The 27,819-nt window shown below is 36.6% G+C and overlaps 3 protein-coding genes across 3 annotated transcripts in view; 1 reads left to right on the top strand and 2 right to left on the bottom strand.

Moving 5' to 3' along the window:
- The window catches only part of ADAMTS6 (ADAM metallopeptidase with thrombospondin type 1 motif 6), a 274,203-nt gene extending 252,007 nt beyond the window's left edge, over positions 1–22,196 (bottom strand). The window contains exons 1-3 of the mRNA XM_055554447.1: positions 22,058–22,196; positions 19,120–19,484; positions 5,322–5,490 (exon numbers count right to left, since the gene is read on the bottom strand). Coding sequence (XP_055410422.1) covers positions 5,322–5,490; positions 19,120–19,484; positions 22,058–22,154 — 631 coding nt within the window. The 5' untranslated portion in view covers positions 22,155–22,196. The remainder of the gene's footprint in view (positions 1–5,321; positions 5,491–19,119; positions 19,485–22,057) is intronic.
- PPWD1 (peptidylprolyl isomerase domain and WD repeat containing 1) overlaps positions 1–27,819 on the top strand; it is a 284,360-nt gene that overhangs the window by 183,871 nt on the left and 72,670 nt on the right. The gene's annotated exons all lie outside the window — the stretch shown is intronic.
- Positions 22,223–27,819, bottom strand: part of CENPK (centromere protein K) — a 56,730-nt gene continuing 51,133 nt past the window's right edge. The window contains exon 11 of the mRNA XM_055554470.1: positions 22,223–22,430. Coding sequence (XP_055410445.1) covers positions 22,426–22,430 — 5 coding nt within the window. The 3' untranslated portion in view covers positions 22,223–22,425. The remainder of the gene's footprint in view (positions 22,431–27,819) is intronic.

Genomic DNA, 27,819 nt, shown 5'->3' with positions numbered 1-27,819 from the left:
AACACAGATTCTTAACAGCTGGACCACCAGGGAAGTACCTATATGCCCCACTTTCCGATCGTCAGACTGAACAAGAAATCCTTCTAACCATCACTTATTGAAAAATTTAGTGAGGAAAAATTAGAGTACTCCGTATTATCTACTTGATAAAAAGTAGTGGCATTACTCTCTGTTTTCAGCTTTTCCCTTTTAAAAATGATGTTGAGAGAAGTTATAAAGTTTAAGAAATAAGAGAAATAACCATAGCAAGCATCAGTCAAATACTTTGAAACTCAAATAAATTAAATGAGTGTCTATTCCTAGGTCAAAAGGTCAAGAAAGACAGAAACATTCTACTTCTCAATTCAACAGCATATCCCCAAGACAGTCAGTAAGTATTCCTCTATGTCCATCATGGCAGACACTCTTAAGGTAGTTCCCATAACATCCTATGTCCTCATCTCCTTCCTTGAGTATGAGATGGAACTGTGACTAGCTTCTAACAGAAACATGTATATGCCTACATAGCTGTATTATATAATATTGTAGCATCTCTCTTACTACAGTTGTTCCCTTGCTGACTTACAGGAAGGAACCAACCAAGTTGGTAAACTGTATATGCTGAGGCACTGCAGGTGGACTCTGGCAGACAACAAGCCAAAACTAAAGCTTTCAGTCTTACAACAGCAAGGAACTGAATGCTGCCAATAACTATGGGAGTGACAAAGTGAATTCTTCCCCAGTAAAAACTCGGGATGAGAACCCAGCCCTGGTTGAGGCTAAATAAATAACCTATCCATACACAAACTTCTGGTCCACAGAAAATGCAAGATAATAAATGCATATTGCTTAAGCCACTGGGTTTGTGGTAATATCGATATGAGACAGCCAAAATCTTTTCTGCAATAATATTACTCCCAATTTCTCTTGCTCAGTCTTTTGTGATCATTAAACCACTCATACATTCAAATCATGCTTAGTTTTCTTCTTCCTCTGGCTGGACAGCTTAAAGGTCTACATACAGGACAGAACTTCCATTATTTTTATCATTTTCATTTCTCATTCAATTTCTCCTTATTTTTATTTAAAGTATTATATAAAGAATTAGACATAAATAAATAATTATAAAATAAACATTAGCAATAGTGTTTCTCATTTTATAGCGTTTAGTATAAGGTAACTGTTGTTATTATCATTTTCACAGCTTTCAGCTTTTAGGATTTTTAAATGTTAAGTTTGCTTGGTTACTGCTCCATCAGAAATATATATATTCACAATGTCCTTGATCGACGTTCATAAATGAAAAAATGTAATGCTTATACTCAAAAGATTTGTAGTCTGATAAATACATGTAATAAATATGCATGTATTCTGAGTAAAATTTAAAGATTAAATTAAAGTCTCTCCCATGTGATTAGATCATTATAAAACATTATCTACATTTTACAATTATCAATTGACTGCTTAACATTAAGTTTAATGATCTGTAATTAACATCCTTTTTAATGTGAAGTAGAATACACAACTGACTTGTTTTGTTTCAAAACAGAGATAAGTAGTTTTTCAAATGATACTCATTACATGTGGCTTGCTCAGTTTAATCCTGGATTGAGTATAGAATGTTAAAAAAAAATTCTTCCACAAACATATATTGTACAATGAAGAACTTTACCCCCAAAGCCAAATACATAGATCTCTTCATCATCTAAAATAGAATTTTAAGTTTTTGATCAATATTAAACATTTTTAATATATACAGCCATGCAAAATTCTCTCATTGATCTGCTTTATTTTTCATTACTCACTACTTCTTGATGGTTGGCCATGTAGTTATTTATTTAAATGCTTGTTTAGTAACTGTCTGTCCTCACTGGGCTTCCCTGGTGGCTCAGATGGTAAAGAGTCTGCCTGCAGTACATGAGACCTAGCTTTGAATCCTGGGTGGAGAAGATCCTCTGGAGAAGGAAATGGCAACCCACTCCAGTATTCTTGCCTGGAGAATTACATGGACAAAGAGCCTGGTGGGCTACAGTCCACGGAGTGGCAAAAAGTCAGACACAACTGAGTAACACTGTCCTCACTAGAATATAAGGTTCCAGGAAGTACGAACTTTTTCTGCTTTATTTGTTGCTGCATCCCAGCACTGAGAATAGTCTTGTGCATGCATGCCAGATGAATATTTATTTAATAATATATATAAGTAGATAATGCAGGTATAAAGACATATCTGTATGAATAGACTATAAGAACATTCAGTTATCTCTGGGTAGTGGTATAAAAGCAACTTCTCATCCTGTATTTTCTAAAATTTCTACAAAGAACAGACATTTCTTTCATAAAAAGTTTCCTTTTTAATTTTAAAAAATTTAATACAGTTCAAATTAATGTGTGTGGTTCATTTTAGCTCCTTCACTGTCAAACCTAGGGGCAAGGACTGCTTCTTCGCTTTCTCTTTGTCTGCGAAGATGAAGGTATACAGGTATCTGCTGCATCGAACTTTAAACTTTGCATTATCCTTATTTTTCTTGATCTTGACAGATCTGGTGTCCCTTCACCTGGCTGTGAGCAGAAAGTCCTTGATTTCTAAATTTGGTGAGACATGGTGATGAAGTGCAGGGAGCGGGGCCACTCTGAGCTCCTTTGAGCTCAAAGGAGCTCACTTTGAGCTCCATAAAAAGTTTTTTAATCAACAGTAAATCTAACTAGAATGAGAAAATTCGTATTTTAATTTGAGGTAAATATACCCACTGTCAACAGTTTTTATATATTTCAATATAAACTTGAGTTCCTGATAACAGGCAGTGTATACCTGTAAATGCACATCTCACTTTACTATACTGAACTATACCGTTGAACTAGTATCAAAATTAAAATCAGTAGTTCTTAACCAGACATTTCTCAAACTTATTAAATATAAAATTCTTTTTTCCCCAATAATATCTAGTGACATATTCATGGAATTTAGGGAACTACTAGTACTACTATAGTCCCACTACTGGGATGCCAGTGGGAAGGTGTGTAAGCCAGAATTAAGAGACAAACCTGATGAAAGACAGAAATGGACAAACCTGGAGATAGGAAGACTAGAGAGAAATTACAGTGGTCTAAGCAAGAGATAATGAGGGTTCAAACTAAATGGACCAGTGTTAGAGGCAGCAGAAATGGCTAATGAAAGGATGCATTAAAAGCAAAGACCATTTAGGAAACAATTTCCGTAATCTAGGGAAAGAGATTGTACAATATAAAAATCTTCTTACAAGAGGACAGAATTTTACAATGGTGATAAAAATAGAATTGCCTGATTCATGTCTAAACCATTGAAAAATAAGAATCTTCCTGGTAAATACCAATTAGTAACAAAATAGGCACTGCAAAAGTCGATAATTTGAATCTCAAATAGTTAAGAGATACTTTTCAGAATATGAAATCTTTAAATGTTTTTGCAAAAGTTATTGTAAAATCATGATGTGGAGAATGTCATGTTAAGGAAAAAATGGTGGGAAAATTATATCACAATAAACAGCTAAATATTTGAATCCTGCTTTTTAAAGAATTTATATAAGGTTTCACTTATAGCCTAAATTTTGTTAACTATAAGATAAATAAACAATTTCCATACTGTTTAGTTTCATTATTCAATCCAAAGACAAACCAAACTTCTAAAAATTATTTACTATGATGTATTTCATCTCTCAGGTAGATTCACTTTAAGTGATCTTTTTTAGGACCAATTATTCTTGACCAATAAGAATCTCCCACAATTAAAAGCCTCAGAAATCACTCAGGAAAAGAGCATGGAGAATGAGAACAGTAAGCTGAGGAAAGAACTCCAAAGAAAACTTGTACTTGAAACAGAAGAAAAAGAGCCTATGAAGGATACAGAGAAGAAACAGGGTTATACATTCACTAACTCACAAGGTAAACTATTCCACTTTTACAAATCTACCTGTTGAACACATTCCATATTTTACTAAATTTACTGGTTGGTGAACTCTTCTTTGTTTTAAGCTGAAAGCTGTCTCTGAAATACTCTGCTCCTACTTCTAGCTACCAGAACCACATGGAATAAATCTACTTTTTTTTTTAATATAATGTCTCAAAGGTCATCCCAGTAATAATGATGGCTGCTGCCACTGGACTGAGTAACTAATGTTTGCTGAGAGGAGTACTCAGAAGGTTGGATAATTTGTCCACAAATATGCCACAGCCCGTGTTCTTTCTACTATATTATACTATATCCTCTATTTCTCTAAGTTCCTAATCTTTAGACTAAACAGCCTCCTAACCCCTTACCTCTAGTCTTTCTCTTCTGCCCAATTCAGTCTCCATAAGGCTGCCAGAGTAAGCTTTTTAAAACCCAAATCTAATCATCTGATTTTCACTGAACCTTTCAGTGGGAGAGCACTACACTTAAGATAAACAAACTCTTCAACAAAGTTTATAAGCCCTTTGTGACCAGGCCGCTTCTTACAATTTCACCTCTCACAACCACTCACCCCAAACCACTATGAATCTCACCCCTTCTCTCCAATCCATATTCTAATATCCAGTTACATCAACTGTCAGTTTCAGGAATGTGATGTCTTCTCTTTTGGTTCAGAACCTTTGTAAATGTTATTCCTTTTATATAGAACACTCTACCCATTACTCCCTCAGCTTAAAATTCATTTCCTCCACGAAGCCTTCTTTGACCAGTGAAGTCTAGGTTTGTTGTCTCTTCTTATGTATCTCCACAGTATCTGAACTAACACTATCTTTGAATACTACCGTTAAGTCTCTTCAAGTTTTATTCAAGTGTTTAGATTCTTATATCAGGCAAACCAAACAGCAAAGAGTACTATAGAATACCTGTGCATGAAAGCTGTAACTATTATCTGGAAAAAATAAGGTTTCCCCTTCAAAGAAACAGGTTTCTCTAGCGGCTCAGGCGGTTAAGAATCCGCCTGCAATGCAAGAGACCCAGGCTTCAATCCCTGAGTCAGGAAGATCCCCTGGAGAAGGGAATGGCTACTCACCCCAGTTCTCTTACCTGGAGAATTCCATGGACAGAGAAGCCTGATGGGCTACAGTCCATGGGGTTGCAAAGAGATGGACATGACTGAGCAACTAACACTTTCAGAAAAAAAAAATACCAACTTTTACACAGACTTGTATTTTACAGACTTCTTAAAGAGCTTCCAAAATTGACTTGAAATTATTGACAGGTGACATCTTTTAATAGACTCTGGATATTATAACTCTAATTACTCAAATTCCTATTTATTTTTTATTATTAATCTTACCATATGCGCCAAAAGAAAGTGGCAACACAAGAGTATACTTTCTAAACACCACACACTCACCCGAGACCCCACAATGAGAGTGATCATATAAATGCCTTTGCTGAAGGGTAGACTTTTTGTAAATGACATGAGGATGGCCATTTTCATAACTAAAATGTTTGGAATCCTCTGTGGTATTCTTTAATGGTTCAATAAAATATTCTTCATCTTCTGTAGCAATAACACCATGCTAAAAGAAAAAGAAGCAAAGAATTTAACAAGAAGAATCATTTTAAATATTAATTACTACTATCACCAAGAGTCAAAAATAAGGTGATACCGCTCCAAAAAGGAGGCTAAAACACATGCTATTCTTTAAAAAGGATGCTTAAATACCTTTACATGCTTTGCCTTGTACTAAGCATAAAAAATAAATTATTCCCTCCAATCTTCCCAATAACAATGTGAGGTAGTAGAGATCTCTGTATGTTCATGTGGTGCATGCTCAGTCACTCAGTTGTGTCTGACTCTTTACAACCCCATGGACTATAGCCTGCCAGGCTCCTCTGCCCATGGGATTTTCCAGGCAAGAATAGCGGAGTGAGTTGTCATTTCCTTCTCCAGGTCTGTATGTTCACTAAGACTTATTTACTTTCCAAATTGTGCACACAACTTAACTAAATCATATGTGCTTAGGTACAGCTTTATAGTCGAATTGTGACCAACAGAAAATAGGCAGAGCATATACGACTTTCAGGCCAAGCCCCTAAGGGTGTCTGCACTGGAATTCTCCACTCTCCCAGAGAAAACCTAGGAAAAGTGGAAGCCAAAAAAGAACTTGGGTCCCTAAGTGACCTCATGGAAAGCTGTCCAGTCTAGACACATATACAGGAGAAATAAACTTGTATTGTGATACACTTCTCACATTTAAAGCTCTATGTTACACCAATATATATGTCCTTAATTCATATACATGCCATACATCGCCATTTTGCAGATGAAGTACTAGGTTCAGAGGTTAAGAACCTGTCCAGTATTAGACAGAGGTAAGTGAAGGAGCTGGCAGTCACACAAAGCTCTGCTCTTATTTGCAATATTATATTGCCTTACATCTGTTTACTTAGCCAAGTCCTACTTAGCTCAGTCATCATTCCTCTTTAAAACATCTTTGAGTCCAAATGGAGTAGCTTCACGCTCTTCTGAACGCCAAGAGAGCTTGCTATTGGTATCATTTATGTTTAATTAATTCAACACTGCATTACTACATCTCAAGTATTGAATCAATTTTTAACTTTTCAACTCCATGTTGTCTTTTCCCAAGCATACTATTTGCTCTCTTAAACAGAGATTGGGCCATTTCTTATCTCTCCAATCCCCATCTCTTAAACTCTGGAAAAGGGTTTCTTGTATCAGTTACAGGCAAAGAAAGTGTTCCATATGTCGTATAAAAAAAAAAAAATAGCTGATTAAAAGAAATGAGATAGTAAGTTATCTGCATCAGAATAAGAACTCCCAGCTTTGTCTAACTGTGTTTTCCTAAGAATGGAACATGTAAGGACGGTTCTTAATCCAACTAATTTACCCTGTAACTTTGGATAAAACACAAACTCTGAGCATATTTCTTCAGCTGGAAAAATGAAAGGGTTGCTGTAAATTAGTGCTTTTAAAACAGCACTCTAGGGAGCCCTAAGGGTTCCATGGAAGTGCCCTCAGGAGATTGCCACAAACAACAAAGGGAGACCTACATGGCTTGGATTGCTAGGCTTAGGAATCAGCTGCGCTTTTATTAATCTATATATTAAGTTTCCACATAACATTTCATTTGAGAAAAGAATTTTGCTGCTTTAAAAAGAAAAAGAAAAACACTGAAAACCTCTGGTGCAGATAATCTCTAAGATCCCTTTGAATCTAAACCTCTATGATTCTGTTTAGGGAAATTCATGCTAAGTACCACATGTTTGAAGAGAAAAATAAGACATAATCAGAGATACTCTAATTAATAGATGAAGTTGGCTGTCACCTACATGAAATGAGCTAAAAAAATGAGTTAAAGAAGAGAAGCAAAGAGCAAGTGAGAAAGGGAATGATATACCCAACTGAATGTAGTTTCAGAGAAGAGCAAGGAGAGATAAGAAGGCCTTAAATGAACAATGCAAAAAAACAGAGGAAAACAGAATGAGAGAGACTAGATATCTCTTCCAAAAACCTGGAGACAACAAGGGAGCATTTCATGCAAGGATGGGCATGATAAGGACAGAAATGGTAAGGACCTAACAGAAGCAGAACAGGCTAAGAAGAGATGGCAAGAATACACAGAATAACAAAAAAAGGTCTTAATGACCCAGATAATTATGATGGTGTGTGTGGTCACTCACCTAGAGCCAGACAACCTGAAGTGTGAAGTTAAATGGGCCTTAAGAAGCATTACTACAAACAAAGCTAGTAAGGTGATGGGATTCCAGCTGAGCTATTTCAAATCCTAAAAGATGATGCTGTTAAAATGCTTCACTCAATATGCCAGCAAATCTGGAAAACTCAGCAGTGGCCACAGAACTGGAAATGCTCAGTTTTCATTCCAGTCCCAAAGAAAGGCAATGACAAAGAATGTTCAAACTATCATACAACTGTACTCATTTTACATGCTAGCAAGGTTATGCTCAAAATCCTTCAAGCTAGGCTTTAGGAGCATGTGAACTAAGAACTTCCAGATGTACAAACTGGGTTTAGAAAAGACAGAGAAACCAAAGATTAAATTGGCAACATTTGTTAGATCATTGAGAACACAAGGGAATTCCAGAAAAACATCTACTTCTGCTTTATCGACTACACTGAAGCTTTTAATTGTGTGGATCACAACAAACTGTGAAAATTCTTAAAGAGATAGGAATACCGGACTATCTTACCCGTCTTCTGAGAAATCTGTATGCAGGTCAAGAAGCAACAGTTATTACCAGACATGGAACAACGAACTGGTTCCAAATAGAACTGGAAACAAGTACATCAAGGTTGTATATTGTCACCCTGCTTCTTTAACTTCTATGCAGAGTACAGCATTTCAGACTCACAAGCTGGAATCAAGATTGCCAGGAAAAATATCAACAATGTCAGATATGCAGATGATACCACTCTAATGGCGGAGAGTGAAGATGAACTAAAGAGCCTCTCAATGAGGGTGAAAGAGGAGAGGCAAGTGAAAAAGCTAACTTAAAACTCAACATTCAAAAAACTAACATCATGGCATCCAGTCACATCACTTCATGGCAAATAGAAGCGGAATAGTGGAAACAGCAACAGATTTTATTTTCTTGGGCTCTAAAATCACTGTGGACAGTGACTGCAGTCATGAAATTAAAAGGTACTTGTTCCTTGGAAGGAAAGCTATGACAAACGTAGACAGCATATTAAAAACAGAGACATCACTTTGCCGACAAAGGTCCATACAGTCAAAGCTATGGTTTTTCCAGTAGTCATGTATGGATGTGAGAGTTGGAACATAATAAGGTTTAGTGCCAAAGATCTGATGCTTTCAAATAGTGCTTTAGAAGACTCTTGAGAATCTTTTGGACTGTAAGGAGATAAAACCAGTCAATCCTAAAGGAAATCAACCATGAATATTCATTGGAAGGACTGATGCTGAAGCTGAAGCTCTAATACTTTGGCCACCTGATATGAAGAGCCTACTCATTGGAAACACTCTGATGCTGGGAAAGATTGAGGGCAGAAGAAGTGGGTAGCAGAGAATGAGATGGTTAGATGATAGCATCACTGACTCAATGGATAGAAATTTGAGCAAACTTCAAGAAATAGTGAAGGACAGGGGAGCCTGGTGTGCTGCAAACCACAGGGGTCACCAAGAGTCTGACACAACTTGCAAATGAACAACAATAAAAAAAAGAATGCAAAAAAACAAAAAAGCGGCCTAGTCACTTCACATTATTTTCACTATTGTTGGCTTTACTTAAGGATATCAGTACCTAAATTAAATAGAAATACTGACATGAATGCTTCGCTGGTGGCTCAGTGGTAAAAAATCTGCCTACCAATGTAAGAGATGTGGGCTCAATCCTTGGGTTGGGAAGAACTCATGAAGAAGGAAATGGCAACCAACTCCAGTATTCTTACTTGAGAAATCTCATGAATAGAGGAGATTGGCCCTCTATAGCCCATGGGGTTGCAAAAGAGTTAGACACAACTTAGCGAGTAAATAATAACAACTGACAGGATAATAGAATAGGCCACTAACAAACCCTAATATCTGATTATGAATTACTTTACCAAGAAGATTAACAAAGCAATATCAAACTGAGCAAGTCTCCTGAAGAAAAGAGGGTGCATGCAGAAGGGAGGGCTTATATAAGACATTTTGATAAGCATGAAGTGGAGGAAGCAGGGTCTACGGTAGGTGCTAGACTGTGGGCAGATGTCAAAAACAAGAAACTCAGGCTGCTGGAGAAACATAGTCAGAAACCTGATAAATAAAATCTCTAATTTCAAGAAGGTAAAGGTCCTGGAAGAAAATCCAGAGATCTGATGTATTAGGTAGTCTGTAAAATGTTTATACACATTATCCCATTTAATCTTAATATTTCTATAAAGTAGGTACTACTATTTGGCAGATAAGAAAATTATATTGAGCAAAGTTCAGTAACAAATTCACTCAACTATCTTTGGAAGCTGAACTCTTAGTCACCAAATTATAATTCCATTAGTCTCTGAGGGTTGCTTCTAACTTCATCTATTTATTTAAAATGTATGCTTTGAGAGCCTATCACATGACAGATACTATTCTAGATGGTAGGAGTACAAAAATGAAAAAAGAGTTTTGCCCTTTCATGAAGCTTATATTCTTTAGGGAAGAACTAGAAAAAAGGTTGTTTATTCATTGTATAAATAAATGATGAATCAGGTAGCAAGATATGTCAAGAAGAGAAATAAAGCAGTAAGAGGACAGAAAGTAATCAGAGGACAGAGAGACTTGTACAAACTATTTCGGATGGTCAGGAACATCCTCTGTAAGGTGATATCTGAACAGAAACCTGAATAAAGTGAAGGAGTATGCCAGATATCTTAGGAAAGAGCCAGACAGTGGGAATGGCAAATGTAGAGACAACAGGACAGAAGCAGGCACACAGTATCTGAGAAGGAGTTCTGTGGATAGAGGGAGGGTAAGGGGCAAGGATCATGTGCTGTAGGTCAGATGATGGAGTCCTCCTTTCCCTGACATGCCAGTCCCTCCAAAAACCCCAAGACTCATTCCCTGGATTCCATTCCTCGTATGGTTAGGTACATTACATTTTGTGATCTCATCTTCTACTTTCCCCTTCACCATTTAAAACACTGACTATATCCTCTCAAACTCAAGGTCAATTACATATAATTGATATACACCCTCTGCCTCATCTGTGAATGTTCATTTCATCATGTTCAAACAAAAGCCTGAATCTCCCTAAACAACATTTTTCCTTCCCTGGAATCTTCTGGAATGGTGGCTACTTTCTCTCCTACATGCCTCCTATTGGACCTGGAGGGAGGGTTAAGATTTCTTGTACTCAATGCCATTTCTAAGCAATTATCACCTTTTCCCTCTGCAAGTAGTAGTTGCCAACTACTGACCCAAAGTTACTTTCATCACCCCTCAAAGACCTTAGCTTCTGGATCATTGTCACTCACTGCAATACCATTCCTGAATAATTGTTGACTTCAGTATTTTCTTATATCATTGGTTCTTAATATTTGTATTTGTGTATGTGCCCTGAATCCCTCTGAAGGTCTAGGAGAGAAGCCATTGATAAACTCAATTATTGGTCTTTAGTCTACTCTTATTTTGACTCAGCAGCATTTTTCCCTTTAAATACTTCCCTCTATTAGCTTCCAGGATATTTGCCTGGTTTTTCTTCAGGTTTCTTGCTCCACTTTTCTTAGATGTCCCCTCCACATCTTTCTGATCTCCCTAACCTATTGGAGCACCCAAAGGCTCAATCCTTAGACTTCTAATTTATTCTATATATACTCTTTCAAAGCAAGTTCATATTATCTCCTGGCTTTAAATGCCATATATAAAGATAGATTCAGATACAGACATATAGACAGACAGATAACTCCCAAAATAAGTTCACAACTCCCATCTCTCTCTTGAACTCCAGGCTTACATATCTAGCATCCTACACAGTATCTCAAGTTCAACATGTGAAATTATGATATATAAAACCCCCCAACCTACTACTACTACTACAGCTTTTCCATCTCAATTAATACCTACATCTTTCTCATCTCATTGATGGCTGCTATTAATATATTCCAGAGAAGGCAATGGCAACCCACTCCAGTACTCTTGCTTGGAAAATCCCATGGACAGAGGAGCCTGTTAGGCTGCAGTCCATGGGGTCGCTAAGAGTTGGACACAACTGAGTGACTTCACTTTCCCTTTTCACTTTCATGCATTGGAAAAGGAAATGGCAACCCACTCCAGTGTTCTTGCCTGGAGAATCCCAGGGACGGGGGAGCCTGGTGGGCTGCCGTCTATGGGGTCGCACAGAGTCGGACACGACTGAAGTGGCTTAGCATAGCATAGCATAGCATTAATATATTCTAGTTGCTCAGGCCCCAAGCTTGGAATCATCACTGATTCTTTCCTTACTGTGTTCTCTAAAACCTAACATCTGCCCCCAGTTCTCTTTCTAACTTCACCTTCCATTACTCTTGCTCTCTCTCACTTAGCTCTAGCCATGGTAATCTTCTAGGTGTTCCTCAAACACTCTCAAATCAGACTTTCGTATTTGAAGATTTCCACCTGGAAATCTTATCCTTCAGATGTCATCATTCCTTTTCCTACTCCTTTTAAGGTCTTTAGTAAATAATTTTTCTACCTTAGAACTTATCACTATCCAACATATTATCATTCTTATTTACTTAATTGTGCATCTCCTCCACTAGAATGCAGGCTATATGATTACATGGAGTCTTGTTTGGCTCACTGTTGTACTCCTATCACCTAGAACAGTGCCTCATACATGATAAGTACTTATAATCATTTGATGAATGGATGAATTAATAATGAAAAATGTAGACAGGCAGTTGTGAACATAACTAAATGAACAGAAAGTCTAACGGGGTTGTTGGTCTTTTCTAACTATGTGGGCAGGAATCCCTTAGAAGAAATGGAGTAGTCATCATGGTCAACAAAAGAGTCCGAAATGCAGCACTTGGATGCAATCTCAAAAATGACAGAATGATCTCTGTTCATTTCGAAGGCAAACCATTCAATATCATGGTGATCCAAGCTTATGCCCCAACCAGTAACGCTGAAGAAGCTGAAGTTGAACGGTTCGATGAAGACCTACAACACCTTTTAGAACTAACACCCAAAAAAGATGTCCTTTTCATTATAGGGGACTGCAATGCAAAACTTAGAAGGCAATGGCACCCCACTCCAGGATTCTTGCCTGGAAAATCCCACGGACAGAGGAGCCTGGTAGGCTGCAGTCCATGGGGTCGCTAAGAGTCGGACACGACTGAGCGACTTCACTTTCACTTTTCACTTTTATGCATTGGAGAAGGAAATGGCAACCCACTCCAGTGTTCTTGCCTGGAGAATCCCAGGGACGAGGGACCCTGGTGAGCTGCTGTCTAGGGGTTGCACAGACTTGGACACGACTGAAGTGACTTAGCAGCAGCAGCAATGCAAAAGTAGGAAGTCAAGAAACACCTGGAGTAACAGGCAAATTTGGCCTTGGAGTACAGAATGAAGCAGGGCAAAGGCTAATAGAGTTTTGCCAAGAGAACACACTGGTCATAGCAAACACCCTCTTCCAACAACACAAGAGGAGACTCTACACATGGACATCAACAGATGGTCAATACTGAAATCAGATTGATTATATTCTTTGCAGCCAAAGATGGAGACGTTCTATACAGTCAGCAAAACCAAGACCGGGAGCTGACTGTGGCTCAGATCATGAACTCCATATTGCCAAATTCAGACTGAAATTGAAGAAAGTAGGGAAAACCACTAGACCATTCAGGTATGACCTAAATCAAATCCCTTATGATTGTAAGTGGAAGTGAGAAATAGATTTAAGGGACTAGATCTGATAGACAGAGTGCCTGATGAACTATGGATGGAGGTTTGTGACATTGTACAGGAGACAGGGATCAAGACCATCCCCATGGAAAAACAATGCAAAAAAGCAAAATGGCTGTCTGAGGAGGCCTTACAAATAGCTGTGAAAAGAAGAGAAGTGAAAAGCAAAGGACAAAAGGAAAGATATTCCCAGTTGAATGCAGAGTTCCAAAGAATAGCAAGGAGAGATAAGAAAGCCTTCCTCAGTGATCAATGCAACGAAATAGAGGAAAACAACAGAATGGGAAAGACTAGAGATCTCTTCAAGAAAATTAGAGATACCAAGAGAATATTTCATGCAAAGATGGGCTCAATAAAGGACAGAAATGGTATGGACCTAACAGAAGCAGAAGATATTAAGAAGAGGTGGCAAGAATACACAGAAGAACTGTACAAAAAAGAGCTGCACAACCAAGATAATCACGATGGTGTGATCACTCATCTAGAGCCAGATATCCTGGAATGTGAAGTCAAGTGGGCCTTAGAAAGCATCACTACGAACAAAGCTAGTGGAGGTAATGGAATTCCCGTTGAGATATTTCAAATCCTGAAAGATGATGCTGTGAATGTGCTGCACTCAGTATGCCAGCAATTTTGGAAAACTCAGCAGTGGCCACAGGACTGGAAAAGGTCAGTTTTCATTCCAATCCCAAAGAAAGGCAATGCCACAGATTGCTCAAACTACCACACAATTGCACTCATCTCACACACTAGCAAAGTAATGCTCAAAAATTCTCCAAGCCAGGCTTCAGCAATACGTGAACCGTGAACTTCCAGATGTTCAAGCTGGTTTTAGAAAAGGCAGAGGAACCAGAGATCAAATTGCCAACACCCGCTGGATCATCAAGAAAGCAAGAGAGTTCCAGAAAAACATCTATTTCTGCTTTCTTGACTATGCCAAAGCCTTTGACTGTGTGGATCACAATAAGCTCTGGAAAATTCTGAAAGAGATGGGAATACCAGACCACCTGACCTGCCTCTTGAGAAACCTATACACACGTCAGGAAGCAACAGTTAGAATTGGACATGGAACAACAGACTGGTTCCAAATAGGAAAAGGAGTACATCAAGACTGTATATTGTCACCCTGCTTATTTAACTTATATGCAGAGTACATCATGAGAAATGCTGGGCTGGAGGAAGCACAAGCTAGAATCAAGATTGCCAGGAGAAATATCAATAACCTCAGATATGCAGTTGACATCACGCTTATGGCAGAAAGTGAAGAGGAACTAAAAAGCCTCTTGATGAAAGTGAAAGAGGAGAGTGAAAAAGTTGGCTTAAAGCTCAAGATTCAGAAAGCTAAGATCATGCCATCCGGTCCCATCACTTCATGGGAAATAGATGGGGAAACAGTGGAAACAGTGTCAGACTTTATTTTTTTGGGCTCCAAAATCACTGCAGGTGGTGATTGCAGCCATGAAATTAAAAGACGCTTACTCCTTGGAAGGAAAGTTATGCCCAACCTAGACAGCATATTAAAAAGTAGAGATACTACTTTGCCAACAAATGTCTGTCTAGTCAAAGCTATGGTTCTTCCAGTGGTCATGTATGGATGTGAGAGTTGGACTGTGAAGAAAGCTAAGCACCGAAGAATTGATGCTTTTGAACTGTGGGCTGGAGAAGACTCTTGCGAGTCCCTTGGACTACAAGGAGAGCCAACCATTCCATCCTAAAGGAGATCCTGGATGTTCTTTGGAAGGACTGATGCTGAGGCTAAAACTCCAATACTTTGGCCACCTCATGCGAAGAGTTGACTCATTGGAAAAGACTCTGATGCTGGGAGGGATTGGGGGCAGGAGGAGAAGGGGACGACAGAGGATGAGATGGCATCACTGACTCGATGGACGTGAGTCTGGGTGAACTCCGGGAGTTGGTGATGGACAGGGAGGCCTGGCGTGCTGTGATTCATGGGGTTGCAGAGTCGGACACAACTGAGCGACTGAACTGAACTGAAAAATAAATCAGCTTAGACCTTTAACTCTTTTCCTAAGATATAAAACCATAGAGATAAGTTTGATACCCCATATTTCCTTTTCCCAATTCCAACATCCATGGTCCTAAAGGAAAATTATTTTTGAACCTAGACTTCTATATCTAGCTAAATTATTAACCAAACAAGAGGGCAATATAAAGTCACTTTGAAACAGGCAAAGACAGAAATTTTACTTCTCAGGCACATTTTCTGAGTTAATTACTTAACAATGTTCTCCAACAAAACAAGTATGCAAATTCTGTAAACAAAAAGAAAATGTGGAACTAACCTAGGAAAAAAGAAACCCCAAGATCTTGAGCTATTACTAGCTCAAGAAATTGAATAACCCATATACTCCAAGAAAAATGCCTCCAAAGAAGGATGGAATATATTCCAAGCAATAGATACAAAGGCTAAGGAAATGGATGAGTAGTATAAGCAGTGTAAAATTGAAATTATGGGTAAGGAAATATGATTAGAAAGCACCAATTATCTCTACATTGAAAACTATTTTATATAGAACAATTAAAAACAAAATTGGTTAAAAAGGATCTTAGAAAAATGGGATTTTAGAAAAACTTATTTATATATTCCATTTGATTAAAAATGTAATGTGATATAGGGCTTCCCTGCTGGGTCAGATGGTAAAGAATCCACCTGCAATGCAGGAGACTCAGGTTCAATCTCTGGGTTGGGAAGATCCCCTGGAGAAGAGAATGGCTACCCACTTCAGGATTTTTGCCTGGAGAATTCCATGGACAGAGGAAGCCTGGCAGGCTACAGTCTATGGGGTCACAGAGTTGGACACATTTTAAAAAATACCATGACATAAAATAAGAATAAATGTGAGGATTACTAAAACTGGTGAATACAAGTGTGATGAGGAAGGGTATTTACATAGGATCTGCTCACAAATTCCTTATTAGTTGCCAAAGCGAAATGGAAACTTCAGTTATAAACCTGGTAGACCACCCCTAAATCAAAAAATCAAAGTGAATCAACACCACACAGTTTCAACAGGTGCTAAAAGGGAAAGTGAAAGTCGCTCAGTCAGGTCCAACTCTTTACGACCCCTACAGTCCATGGAATTCTCCAGGGCAGAATACTGGAGAGGGTATCCTTTCCCTTCTCCAGAGGATCTTCGGAAGCTAGGGGTCAAACCCTGGTCTCCGGCACTGCAGGTGGATTCTTTACCAGCTGAGCCACAAGGGAAGCCCAAAACAGCTGCTAATGAATAGGAAAAAAAAGAGAACAAGAGACACAGAAAGTTTCAATGAGGATGAAAAACAGATGAGTGACACTCTGCTATTCCCTTAAGTACAGATTCCATTTATAACCTTCTTCTCACCTTTGTCTTATCAACGTCTTTCACCATTCCATCAGTAATCACTTATATCAGCAATTCTCAAATTATTTGTTTCCAGAATAAAATTCTTTTCTAAATTTCAAAGCTATATTTTCCAAAAGCCAACTAGAATCTTTAACCTTTATTCCTTCAGATTCTTCACATTTACTATATCAAAATCACTATCTTCATCTTCCTTTAAAATCCAGCATTCCACTACCATGACTTTTCTCTATTAGTAAAATTCATATACAGCCTGGTCCAAAAGTGAAATCTCAATCATCTTCAATTACTTTCTCTCCTCCATTTCACATCCAGTTCAATGATATTTCAATTTTTAAAAATATTATTAAATATCCACTACTTACTATATGCTAGAGAAGAAAAATCAATAAGACACAAATCCTATAAATTTTCTCACCAAAATGAGGTTCAAATTTATTCTATCTGCTCCATTCCCAGTGCTATGGTCTTGGTATAGACTTTCATTATCTCCTATAAGATCTAACTCATCTTCATATCTCCAATCACTCCTCTTCCCTCAGCTTCACAATGGAATTAGCTTTTTTTCTAAATCTCAGATCTGTTCATTTGACCACCGTGTTAAAATTATCAATGGCATAATTAATGCCAAATTTAAAGAGCTTTTAACAGTATTTTTCTATCATACTTAACAGCAAATGTCATTAGTTTAAAAACAATTAGTTTTGATAATTTATTCAAAAAGAGGAATCTCTTTTGTATATAAAGTTTAAAACTGCTTAGAGACAAAGAAACTAGTGATGAATGTATTCAATATGTCTATATTATAAGGCAGTGGCACCCCACTCCAGTACTCTTGCCTGGAAAATCCCATGGATGGAGGAGCCTGGTAGGCTGAAATCCATGGGGTCGCGAAGAGTCGGACACGACTGAGCGACTTCACTTTCACTTTTCACTTTCATGCACTGGAGAAGGAAAGGGCAACCCACTCCAGTGTTCTTGCCTGGAGAATCCCAGGGACGGGGGAGCCTGGTGGGCTGCCGTCTATGGGGTCGTACAGAGTCGGACACGACTGAAGCAACTTAGCAGCAGCAGCATAGGAAATAACCCAAATATTAAAATCTTAGAACAGTCTTATGGACTCGGTGGGAGAGGGAGAGGGTGGGAAGATTTGGGAGAATGGCATTGAAACATGTAAAATATCAGGTATGAAATGAGTTGCCAGTCCAGGTTCGATGCACGATACTGGATGCTTGGGGCTGGTGCACTGGGACGACCCAGAGGGATGGAATGGGGAGGGAGGAGGGAGGAGGGTTCAGGATGTGGAACACATGTATTCCTGTGGCGGATTCATTTTGATATTTGGCAAAACTAATACAATTATGTAAAGTTTAAAAATAAAATAAAATTTTAAAAATAAATAAATAAAATAAAATAAAATCTTAGTAATCATTTTGACTTATTAACATTACAGAAAATTGACATTTGAGCAAATTCTTATATATACCCATAGCAAAAATTTTTCTCAACTATGTGGTTCTTAATACTTCTTTGAAATTTAGAACCTATCTAAACTCAATTCCATATACTTTTTTATACTGAAATAAGATTGAGGATATGGATGTGATAGAGTAAGGAAGAAAAACAGTTTCTGAAAAATGTGAGTTGAACATCAAAATGTCTATACTCTTTTAAACCAATAAAGCTTTAACAGAACATCTACACTGGCATGAAAAGCAGTAGATGAAATGTGAAATACAGGAAGTAAAAATGGAAGAATGTGCTTTGTTCTACAACCATTACTATGTGCAGCCTTGAACTGTGTATTTACCATTAGACTAGAATGGACTCAAATGCCCAGCATAGAACCTATACTCTTGAAATCCAGTTTCAGGGTAAAATAAGATTTATTATCAATTATCAGATAAATGTAGGAAAAAATATTTTCTAAAGAGACATTGATTGATATATAAGATTTTCCTTCAAGGACTTATAAACCTAAGTAGGTCATGAGTAATTTTAAGTTATGTTGATTACCAGAGAAAGACACGAAAGAAACTTAAAGAGGTAAACAGTGTCATGGTTTCCTGCGTAATACAAACACATACATACACACAATACCCTTAAGTTCCTCAACAAAGACTGAGTTTTGTCTATGCATTAAGCATATATTATTTGATCAGAAAAATTTAACTCTAAAAGGAAATGAGAGGTTTCATTCACTCCTCTACTAATAATACGGGGTTTTAAAAATTGTTCCTACTTTGAAAGTTCAATGCAAACATTATGAAAAAGATTATCAAAAGCAAAGGCAATAGAAATAACAAAAATTTTAGAATGTTTTCTTCCCTAGATAAACCATATAAATATATTTGTGTATATTATTAACCTGAGAAAAGACACTTATATTGTGAATTTATTTCCCCATCAGAAATTTAAAATTATAACAGCTACTTACCAACCCAACACAATTGCTTAAAGCCACTTTAGTTGTACTATGTTGATCTTGCAAGTATCCTGTGTAATGACAGTTGTCTAAAAAATCATGCTTCCACTGGGGTCCATCTTTTCCCCAATATTCTACTGTAAAATGTTTGGACACAAAATCTGTGTTGAGAGTCAAGTTTAGGTGAAAGTGCTTGCCATAGGCTGAAAGTTTAAAAAATAACTTAGATACTGCCTGTTGTGGATCGATAGGGTCCATACTCCGTCTTCTCCTGGAGTGTTTATCATTTTTCACAGTAAAGCTGAGAAAAGCTCCATTTTGATCAACTCTTATTGGAATAGTTAGCTGGTAGTGTTCTAGATAAGTCAGGAATTCCTCTTTTGTAATCACAAGGCAGAAAATCCAGAAAAAACACATGGAAGAAAAGAAAATTTAACAGATCAAAGAAGTAGCAGTATAAGCAACTATATTCCTTAAAACTATGCATTATTATATATGAAGTTAGGGAAAACATGTTATATTAAGCAAAAATGAAAGAGCAAAAGTTTAAAATCTCAAGATGAATTAAATTCCAAATATTCCATTCCTTTAAAAAGTATTTTAAAGTTTTTTGAAAGGCTTTTTTTTTTAATTTAATTCTGAAAACATGAATTCTAAGAGCTAAATTCTATAGTACATAAGAATATTGGTAAAAGTATACATATGTAAAACAACAGAATTTCATTCAGATAAAATGTTGTGAAAGTTACCCAAAAGAGTTTACACAGAATCTCTACAGCCTTGTTTAACTTTTTTTTTTTTTTAATTATCAGTCACAAGGTAAAATACAGCAACCACTTTGGAAAACAGCCTAGCAGTTCCTCAAAAAGTTAAACATAGAACTACCATCTGACCCAGCAATTTCACTCTCAGGTATTTTTACAAGAGAAATGAAAACATACATCCACACAAAAACTTGCACAAAAATGTTCATAGCAGCATTATTCATAATAACTAAAAGGGGTAAATAACCCAAATGTCCATCAATTGATAAATGAATGAATGATGAATAATATGTGATATATTCATGCAACAAATTATTGTACAATAAAAAGGAATACTGAAACATGTTATGACATGAATGAATCTTCATAACAGCCTTCATAATCAAAGTTCACTATCTAATACTATAAAAACACTAGGCTAAGTGAAAAGAACCAGTCACACAGAATAGGCAAACCTCTATGAACAAAAAATAGACCAGAGGTTGCCTTGGACTGGGGATAAGGTGGTTTGGAGGGAAGTGGGGAGTGACCATTAATGAGTTCAGTTTCTTTTGGGGTTGATAAAATGTTCTAAATTTGATTGTGATGATGGTTGTACAATTCTGTGAGTAACTATAAACCAATGAATTGTACACTTTAAATGGGTGATTATATGGTATGTATATTACAGTCAGTTGTTTAAAAATTATCAGATCGATAAAAAATTCATAAGACTATTAAATACATTTTCCTCACTTAGATGCACTAAATATTACCAATTTACCTTCTTAACCATATCTTCCTTTAGCTAAGTTTATCACTAAGGCAGAACCAAATGTCTGCACACTGCTTCACTGTCTAAATATGAAGTTCACCCACAAATATAAACTCCCATGAAACCATGACCAAATGGAAAAAAAATTAAAAATAATACTTATTTCAATTATAAATAAGTTTATGTTAAATGCTACGGCTTTGTTGATTTGAGAGCCACATTTTGTACATATGGACTTCTTAGATATATACATCAATCCATAATGGTCCTGAAAATCTGGCTTATCAGGACAAAAAAAAAAAAAAAAAAAGATGTTACTATACATTCATGGGAGCAGATTTCAAAAAGGTATGCTTTCAATAACTCTTTAAGAATTGGAATGGTCTGTGGAAAATAAAATGATCTTCATTCCTAGGACCTCTGGAAACATCTTTTCTATGACAAAAACTTCAATTTTATGGACTAAAATTATGGGCTCCCCTTGTGGTTCAGTTGGTAAAGAATCCACCTGCAATGCGGGAGACCTGGCTTTGATCCCTGGGTTGGGAAGATCCCCTGCAGAAGGGAAAGGCTACCCACTCCAGTATCCTGGCCTAGAGAATTCCGTGGACTGTATAGTTCATGGGGTCGCAAAGAGTTGGACATGATTGAACAAGTTTCACACATGGATTAGAACTTGACAAGTTGAACTTCTAATTCTTTTATCTAGCTTCTAGTCCTTAGATCGGAGAAGGCAATGGCACCCCACTCCAGTACTCTTGCCTGGAAAATCCCACGGATGGAGGAGCCTGGTAGTCTGCAGTCCATGGGGTCGCTAGGAGTCGGACATGACTGAGCGACTTCACGTTCACTTTTCACTTTCATGCATTGGAGAAGGAAATGGCAACCCACTCTAGTGTTCTTGCCTGGAGAATCCCAGGGACGGGGGAGCCTGGTGGGCTGCTGTCTATGGGGTCGCACAGAGTTGGACATGACTGAAGCGACTTAGCAGCAGCAGCAGTCCTTAGATCAGAATTCTTAAGTTTGGAAACACATTTTTATATTAAGGGTCCACAAGGATCTTACGTCAGAATTTGTCTGGTTTCTTATTCTTCTATAGCAATAACCTTTGGATTCCTTTGAACATGATCTTTACTGTAAACCCTGACAATGAGTGTATTAGTAAAGTTAAGAATCAGAAGAAGAGGCTAGGGTCTTCTGAGGAAGACCAGTCAACTCTAAAATGCACTAGATGTTAAATACTAGTAGGACAAGTTAAAAGTCTATTATAGTCATTAACATTTATGAAACTAGCACTGAATTGACACAGTAGGCCTCTGCTCCTACCATTACACATCTGAAAGAAAATGTTCGTTCAACTAAATATTCAGAATCTTTCCTTGTAAGATTAATAGCAATATTTTTTTGTCAGTTTCAAAAGCAGGAATCCTACCTTGAGAACTGTATGAAAGCCTGTAGTCACTATGAAATTCCGATGAAGCCATGATGAGGCTCAAAATCCAGGTAAACGTCTTCCACAAAATTTCCATAATTTAGAAAACTGGATGATTTTTTAGAGGGCTACCTATGTTCTAGAGAGTCAATACCATACCAAAATCGAAGCATAACAATTTTATTTCTTTACAACTTCTTGCAGATTAGTTATTAGATGTTCCACTATTTAGCAGGTATTTTCCCCCAACATCTGGTACTTTCTTCTATATTTGGATTCATTTTCTCAATCCAAAATGAAAAAAATAATGATGGAAATTTTCATAAGCAGAGCATTAGGCTGAATAGTCACTAAAGTATGGCCATTTTTTAACCTAGAAAAAAAAAATTAAGTTAATTGAAAAACATTCTGAATGGACAGATCTATATTGCAGAATGCTTGCCAAAGGACATATACTACAAAATTACATAATTAAATCAGACCATTGTTGTCCTTCATAGTGTAAATAAACATTCACAAGACTAAGTACCGAATTGGAAACCTAAATGTTTAGAAGGATAATACCAAAGCTACCTGATAATCAAAGAAGGACCCTAAAGAGGATCATAAAAATTCTCTTCTTAAAACTTTGAAAATAACAATGTATGGGTAGAGTGACTAATCTTTTGATAAAAACCAGGCTGACTTCACAAAGTTCATTTTATGAAAGTGATAAACAGTATGTGACTGTATTCTTTAACATTTAGTACACCTCTATCTAGAGTTTGATTTGTTACCTATCATTTTTTTCTTAGAGAGTAGATCTACAAATACACAGTGGTATTAAGCAGCTATTTGTGAAAACTCAGACAGTAGCATAAATTAAACTTCTGAAAAGCTGAACCACATTTACTGTAACCCTTGACTTTATCTGGAAATCTTTTGACTCATAAAGCAACACATATGAGACAATTTATCTAGAATATAACTATAAAGAAAAGTAATTCATTTTCTGAAAAGAATTTTTAAAAATTCAGTTCAGGTAACACAACAGATTTCATGTCCTATCTCATGTACTTTTCTTCTGACTTACAATTTCACTCAGAGGCCATGATTTCACATTTTATACAGAACACTGGCATATTTGGCTACCTGATTTTCCAGCACACAGCACTTTAAAATAAGGAAACAAATAATGGACTAAAAAGTAGCTCAGTAAAGGCAACAAAAGTTAACCAAAAAAAGAGGAAAAACCAAAAAGTAGCTTTATAAACCCAAAGTAATACACTGAAGGTAGAGAGAAATGGTCCTTACATAGCTTAATAGTTCATATTGCGTATATGACTGTGTTATAGCTAAGTATCTGATATTCAAAAGCTTAACTGTAAAATTAACTTATTTGGAATACTTCATTCCCTATAGTGCTAGAAATATTGATTATTACAATGTATAAAAAACCCACAATCGTTTCAAGTTTAAGTCTGTGTTTACAAATTATTAAATTGATAAATCTTGAAAACCAATTCAACCAATCAACAACTGTTGTCTTACATGTTTTAAAAATGATGCTATAACAACATGGAGATAAGAAAAGATTAAGACACAATCTTTGCCCTTTAGGCGATCATAATCTAAGGAAAAAGAAAAAATTCAAGACAGACTGACATATGCCATAATAAGCTTACAAAAGTATTTATAAGAGATCAGATGAAGGGGATGACTTCTGAGTCAAAGAAAGATAGGTGAAGAAAAGGTTATGAAAAAAAATAACATTTGAGATACACCCTGGAAGATGAACAGAATTTGACAAGTCAAGTTTCTGGGGGCAATCATTACAAATTAAAGAAACAGATTCCACAAAGTATAGATGGCAAGAAAAAATGGAAAATACTATTAGTAATGATATTAAGTTTTGTTCCTATGCAGAAGACAGGTAATATCTAGAAAGGTAGTTTAAGGTCAGGTCTAAAACAAAGAGAACTTTAAATATATGTTACTCCTTTTAATATTCATTACAATCTTATAAAGTAGGTGTTATTGCCCCTGTGTGAGGAATGGCCCCTGTGTGAGGAATGGCCCCAGTGATCCTGAATCCTAATACCCCTGCCATTCTGTAACCTCCTTCCTTGGAGTAATTTGATCCTAACTAATATAATACCTCAAGGGTGAGAGGATGTCACTTCCATGATTAGATTACAAAAGATTCTGACTTTCATGTTAACGGTAGACTCCCTTACTGGACTTTGACGGAACAAGCTGCCATATGGATAGGCTCACATGGCAAGGAACTGAGAGCAGCCTTCAGATAACCACTAGCTAGGAAATGCAGCCCCGGATGCTATAGCTTGCAAAGAACTAAACCTTGAATATGTGAGCTTATAAGCATATCCCTCCCCACTCAAGTGTTCTGTGGTTCCCTTAGTCCTTGCCAACACTTTAACTACAGCCTCTTGAGAGACTCTGCAGCACAAGACAGAGTAAGCCATGCCCAGGCTCCTGATTCACAGATACTGTTAATAAATGTGTGTTCTTTAAGCTGCTAAGTTTATGGTGATAATTTTTGCACCAATTGATAACTAATACAGCTGCTAATTTACAGATAAAGAAGTTGAAGCTCATAGTGGCCACATAACTCGAAAACAGCCGGGCAGAGAGTCATATATAAGGTTATCTGACTTTGAAGTCTAAATTCTTTCTATTATATCACATTTCCATTTTCAATTACTCTAACTTAAATATTCAATAGTAATTGCATATGACCAGTATCAAGCTAAATATTCATAAATGATGTTAATTAATGTGAAATTTTAAGCAACTTGATACACAATAACTGTTTTATCTCAAAATTTCTTCTACAGTGATTTAGGCAAAACAACAGGCACTATATATTATTTCTCAGGCAAAAATCTATAAAGAGATTAAATCACACTATCATTCAATAACAGCACAACTGACCCTTGAATTATGTGAGTGGGCAGTACCCAGTTTCTGCAAAAATGTAAATTATAAACTACAGGCGGCCCTCTATGTATGTGGCTTCTCCTAATAGAGTCAACTAATCAAGGATAGTGTAGTGCTATAGTATTATTACTGAAAAAAAAAATTCATGTATATGTGGACTTGCAGCTCAAACCTGTGTTGTACAAGCTCCAACAGTAAAGAAAATAATGCAGTTATCTTGATTCCCAGCCTATTTATGTGCTATCTCCAACTGCTTAACTGTTGCTTCATGAACATTTACTCTTCGTTGTTCTTTTTTCAGATTACTTGAGTGCTGGGCATAAAAATATCCGACATTAAGTATGTCCCTCATATACTTTAATCTTCCTTTAAAGAGGAACATATAATAAACATATTTGAGTTAATTTCTAGTAAGTGATGATAGATTTATAGTGAATCATATTTATCCTTTTTTTCCTATTTTCCTAGGCTCTAAAACTGACAAACTTATAATGAGCCACGTTTAGGAAACAACTGTTTTTTCCCCTTGAGAAATTTCCTGCTCTTCACAGTTTTTTAACCTCTACTTTTACCATTACTACCACTATCTTATAAGTGCCCAAGTTAAGTAAGCAAGTATAACATCCAGAGAAAAAGTAGTATGAACTACCTGCCCAAAAGTACACTAACATTTGATTTAAGAACTTGTATTAAAAAAAAGAACATTGGTGCATAATAGAAAGAGCAGAAGTTTTGAAGATAAACAAACCAGTGCGATAGTCCTGGTTCTACCACTGGCTACAGTATCTAGCACATAGGCACTCAATAAATTTCACTCTCTTTCTCCATTCTCATTCCTTCCTCCCCTCCTCACATTTTTCAAGCTTCCAGTGCCAGTGAAGAAATTTAATAATAAGTAAATGAGTGGGCTTAAGTTCAATTAAAGTCAACAACAACTAATATATCTAACCACTCTTAGTCACCAAACAATAAAAATGAACAGCTGAACTTACTTTCTGACACCTACTGGAGAATTTAATCTGGATATCATAAGCAAATATGTATAGGTACTAATTTTTCCAGATATAGTTTCCAAAATTCAGATTAATATTAAAATAGTACATAATTATCCAAAAAGCATAATGTCCTTACATTGGAAAGCAGAAGCATTATGCTGTGGAATATACAAAAGGTTTTGAATCCTGTTTTGACTGTGAGTTACTTAACTATAATAGATGTTTCCTCATCTATAAAAACATGATTATGATATCTATCTTACAAAGACTTGCTGAGAGACTACATTATATATGATGTAAAGTGCCCACATGCTTCACTTTAATAGTTAAATAAATGTTAGTCCCCTTCTCCTCAATATCTGTCTCCTCATTTTTCAAAGGCCTTCCTTCAAGGAGTTTCATGTTCCTCCATCCATTAAGAATGTGGAACAGCTGGATATGATGATGGAATCAACTAGGTCATATTATCTATTAGAGTATACAGTAAAGAATTTAGGTCATGATAACTGGACTTACAACTACTTTAAATTTGAAAACAGAATCAAAACTTCCATTTTACATTGATTTTACATAGACTTTTTCCCCTAAGAAAAATGCACCAATCAGTAGAGTTAAGGGATCATTTACCTGCTTCCATCGATCAAAGCGACACTAAGTAGAAATAATTTTAAAAAACTTAAACTTTACTGATTTCCTCAGTAGTCCACCCTGGTTGAAGGGTACTTACTTGTCTTCTTCCTCTATCATCTGTACTTCCGACTCAAATGATCTAGGAGTAACCAAGGTAATAGTTTCTCTCGAGAACTATCATTATGGAGCTAAAGAACACGTATAACATCCTTCATGACTTCTTTCATTCATCTTAATTCTGATTATTTTTTTAAAGCTGATTTTGTCTTCACTGAGGAAGCAATAATACTACACTTCCTTCAGGTACTTAAATTTTTATATGTGAAAATTAACTTCTCATTTCATTTTCCAATTATTCATTCAACAAATATTTAGCCACCCTGGTGACTCAATTAGTAAAGAATGCACCTGCAATGCAGGAGACACGGATTCGATCCCTGGGTTGGGATGATCCCTGGCAAAGGAAATGTCAACCCACTACAGTATTCTTGCCTGAGAAATCCCATGGACAGAGGAGCCTGGCGGGCTGCAGTCCATGGGGTCGCAAGAGTCAGACACAACTTAGCAATAAAACCACCACCATTATATGCTAAAACTTGAAATACAAAAGTTTATAGGTCATTTATAAATTCTGTGAGACTGCTTTCCATGGAAAGGTGTAGTTAAGGAGACTTAAAAGTTACCTAACAAGAAAAGCAAATGAGCCAAAAGCAAAAATACACAATATTATTTTATAAAAATCAAGCCCCAAATTACATATAGTGCCCAACTGTTTTTCCAGATGGCAAGTTAAATACGTTATCTGTATTATAACTTCTCTCCTGAAAAACAGAAACACCTTTTTCTCTTGACATTAGCTCAAAATGTTGATAATCCTTTGGTAGAACCAAGAGAGCTATCCACTTCTTCCACCTTTTACTCTTCTCCCCAGAAATGTTCCAGAGAATGTGCTATCAACTCTCTTAATATGTTAGCTCTCTTTATTCTCTCAGAAAAGTCACACACAGCATAAGATTTGGCATAGAGGACTATCCCAAAGCACCAGCAGCTACTAATGGTTGCTAAGGAAATGAAGAGGAAGTAGTAAGAATAGACAAGAGTAAGAATTAATCTTACATGCAATGGCTCAGACATGAAAAGTATTAAAGTATTTCAAGTCTTGAGGTTAGAGAGTTTTGCCCTTGAGAATCACAAAAA

Source organism: Bubalus kerabau, chromosome 18 (genome assembly GCF_029407905.1).
Source record: "Bubalus kerabau isolate K-KA32 ecotype Philippines breed swamp buffalo chromosome 18, PCC_UOA_SB_1v2, whole genome shotgun sequence".
Classification (NCBI taxonomy): Eukaryota; Metazoa; Chordata; class Mammalia; order Artiodactyla; family Bovidae; genus Bubalus; species Bubalus kerabau.
This window is presented reverse-complemented; position numbering and strand designations above follow the sequence as displayed.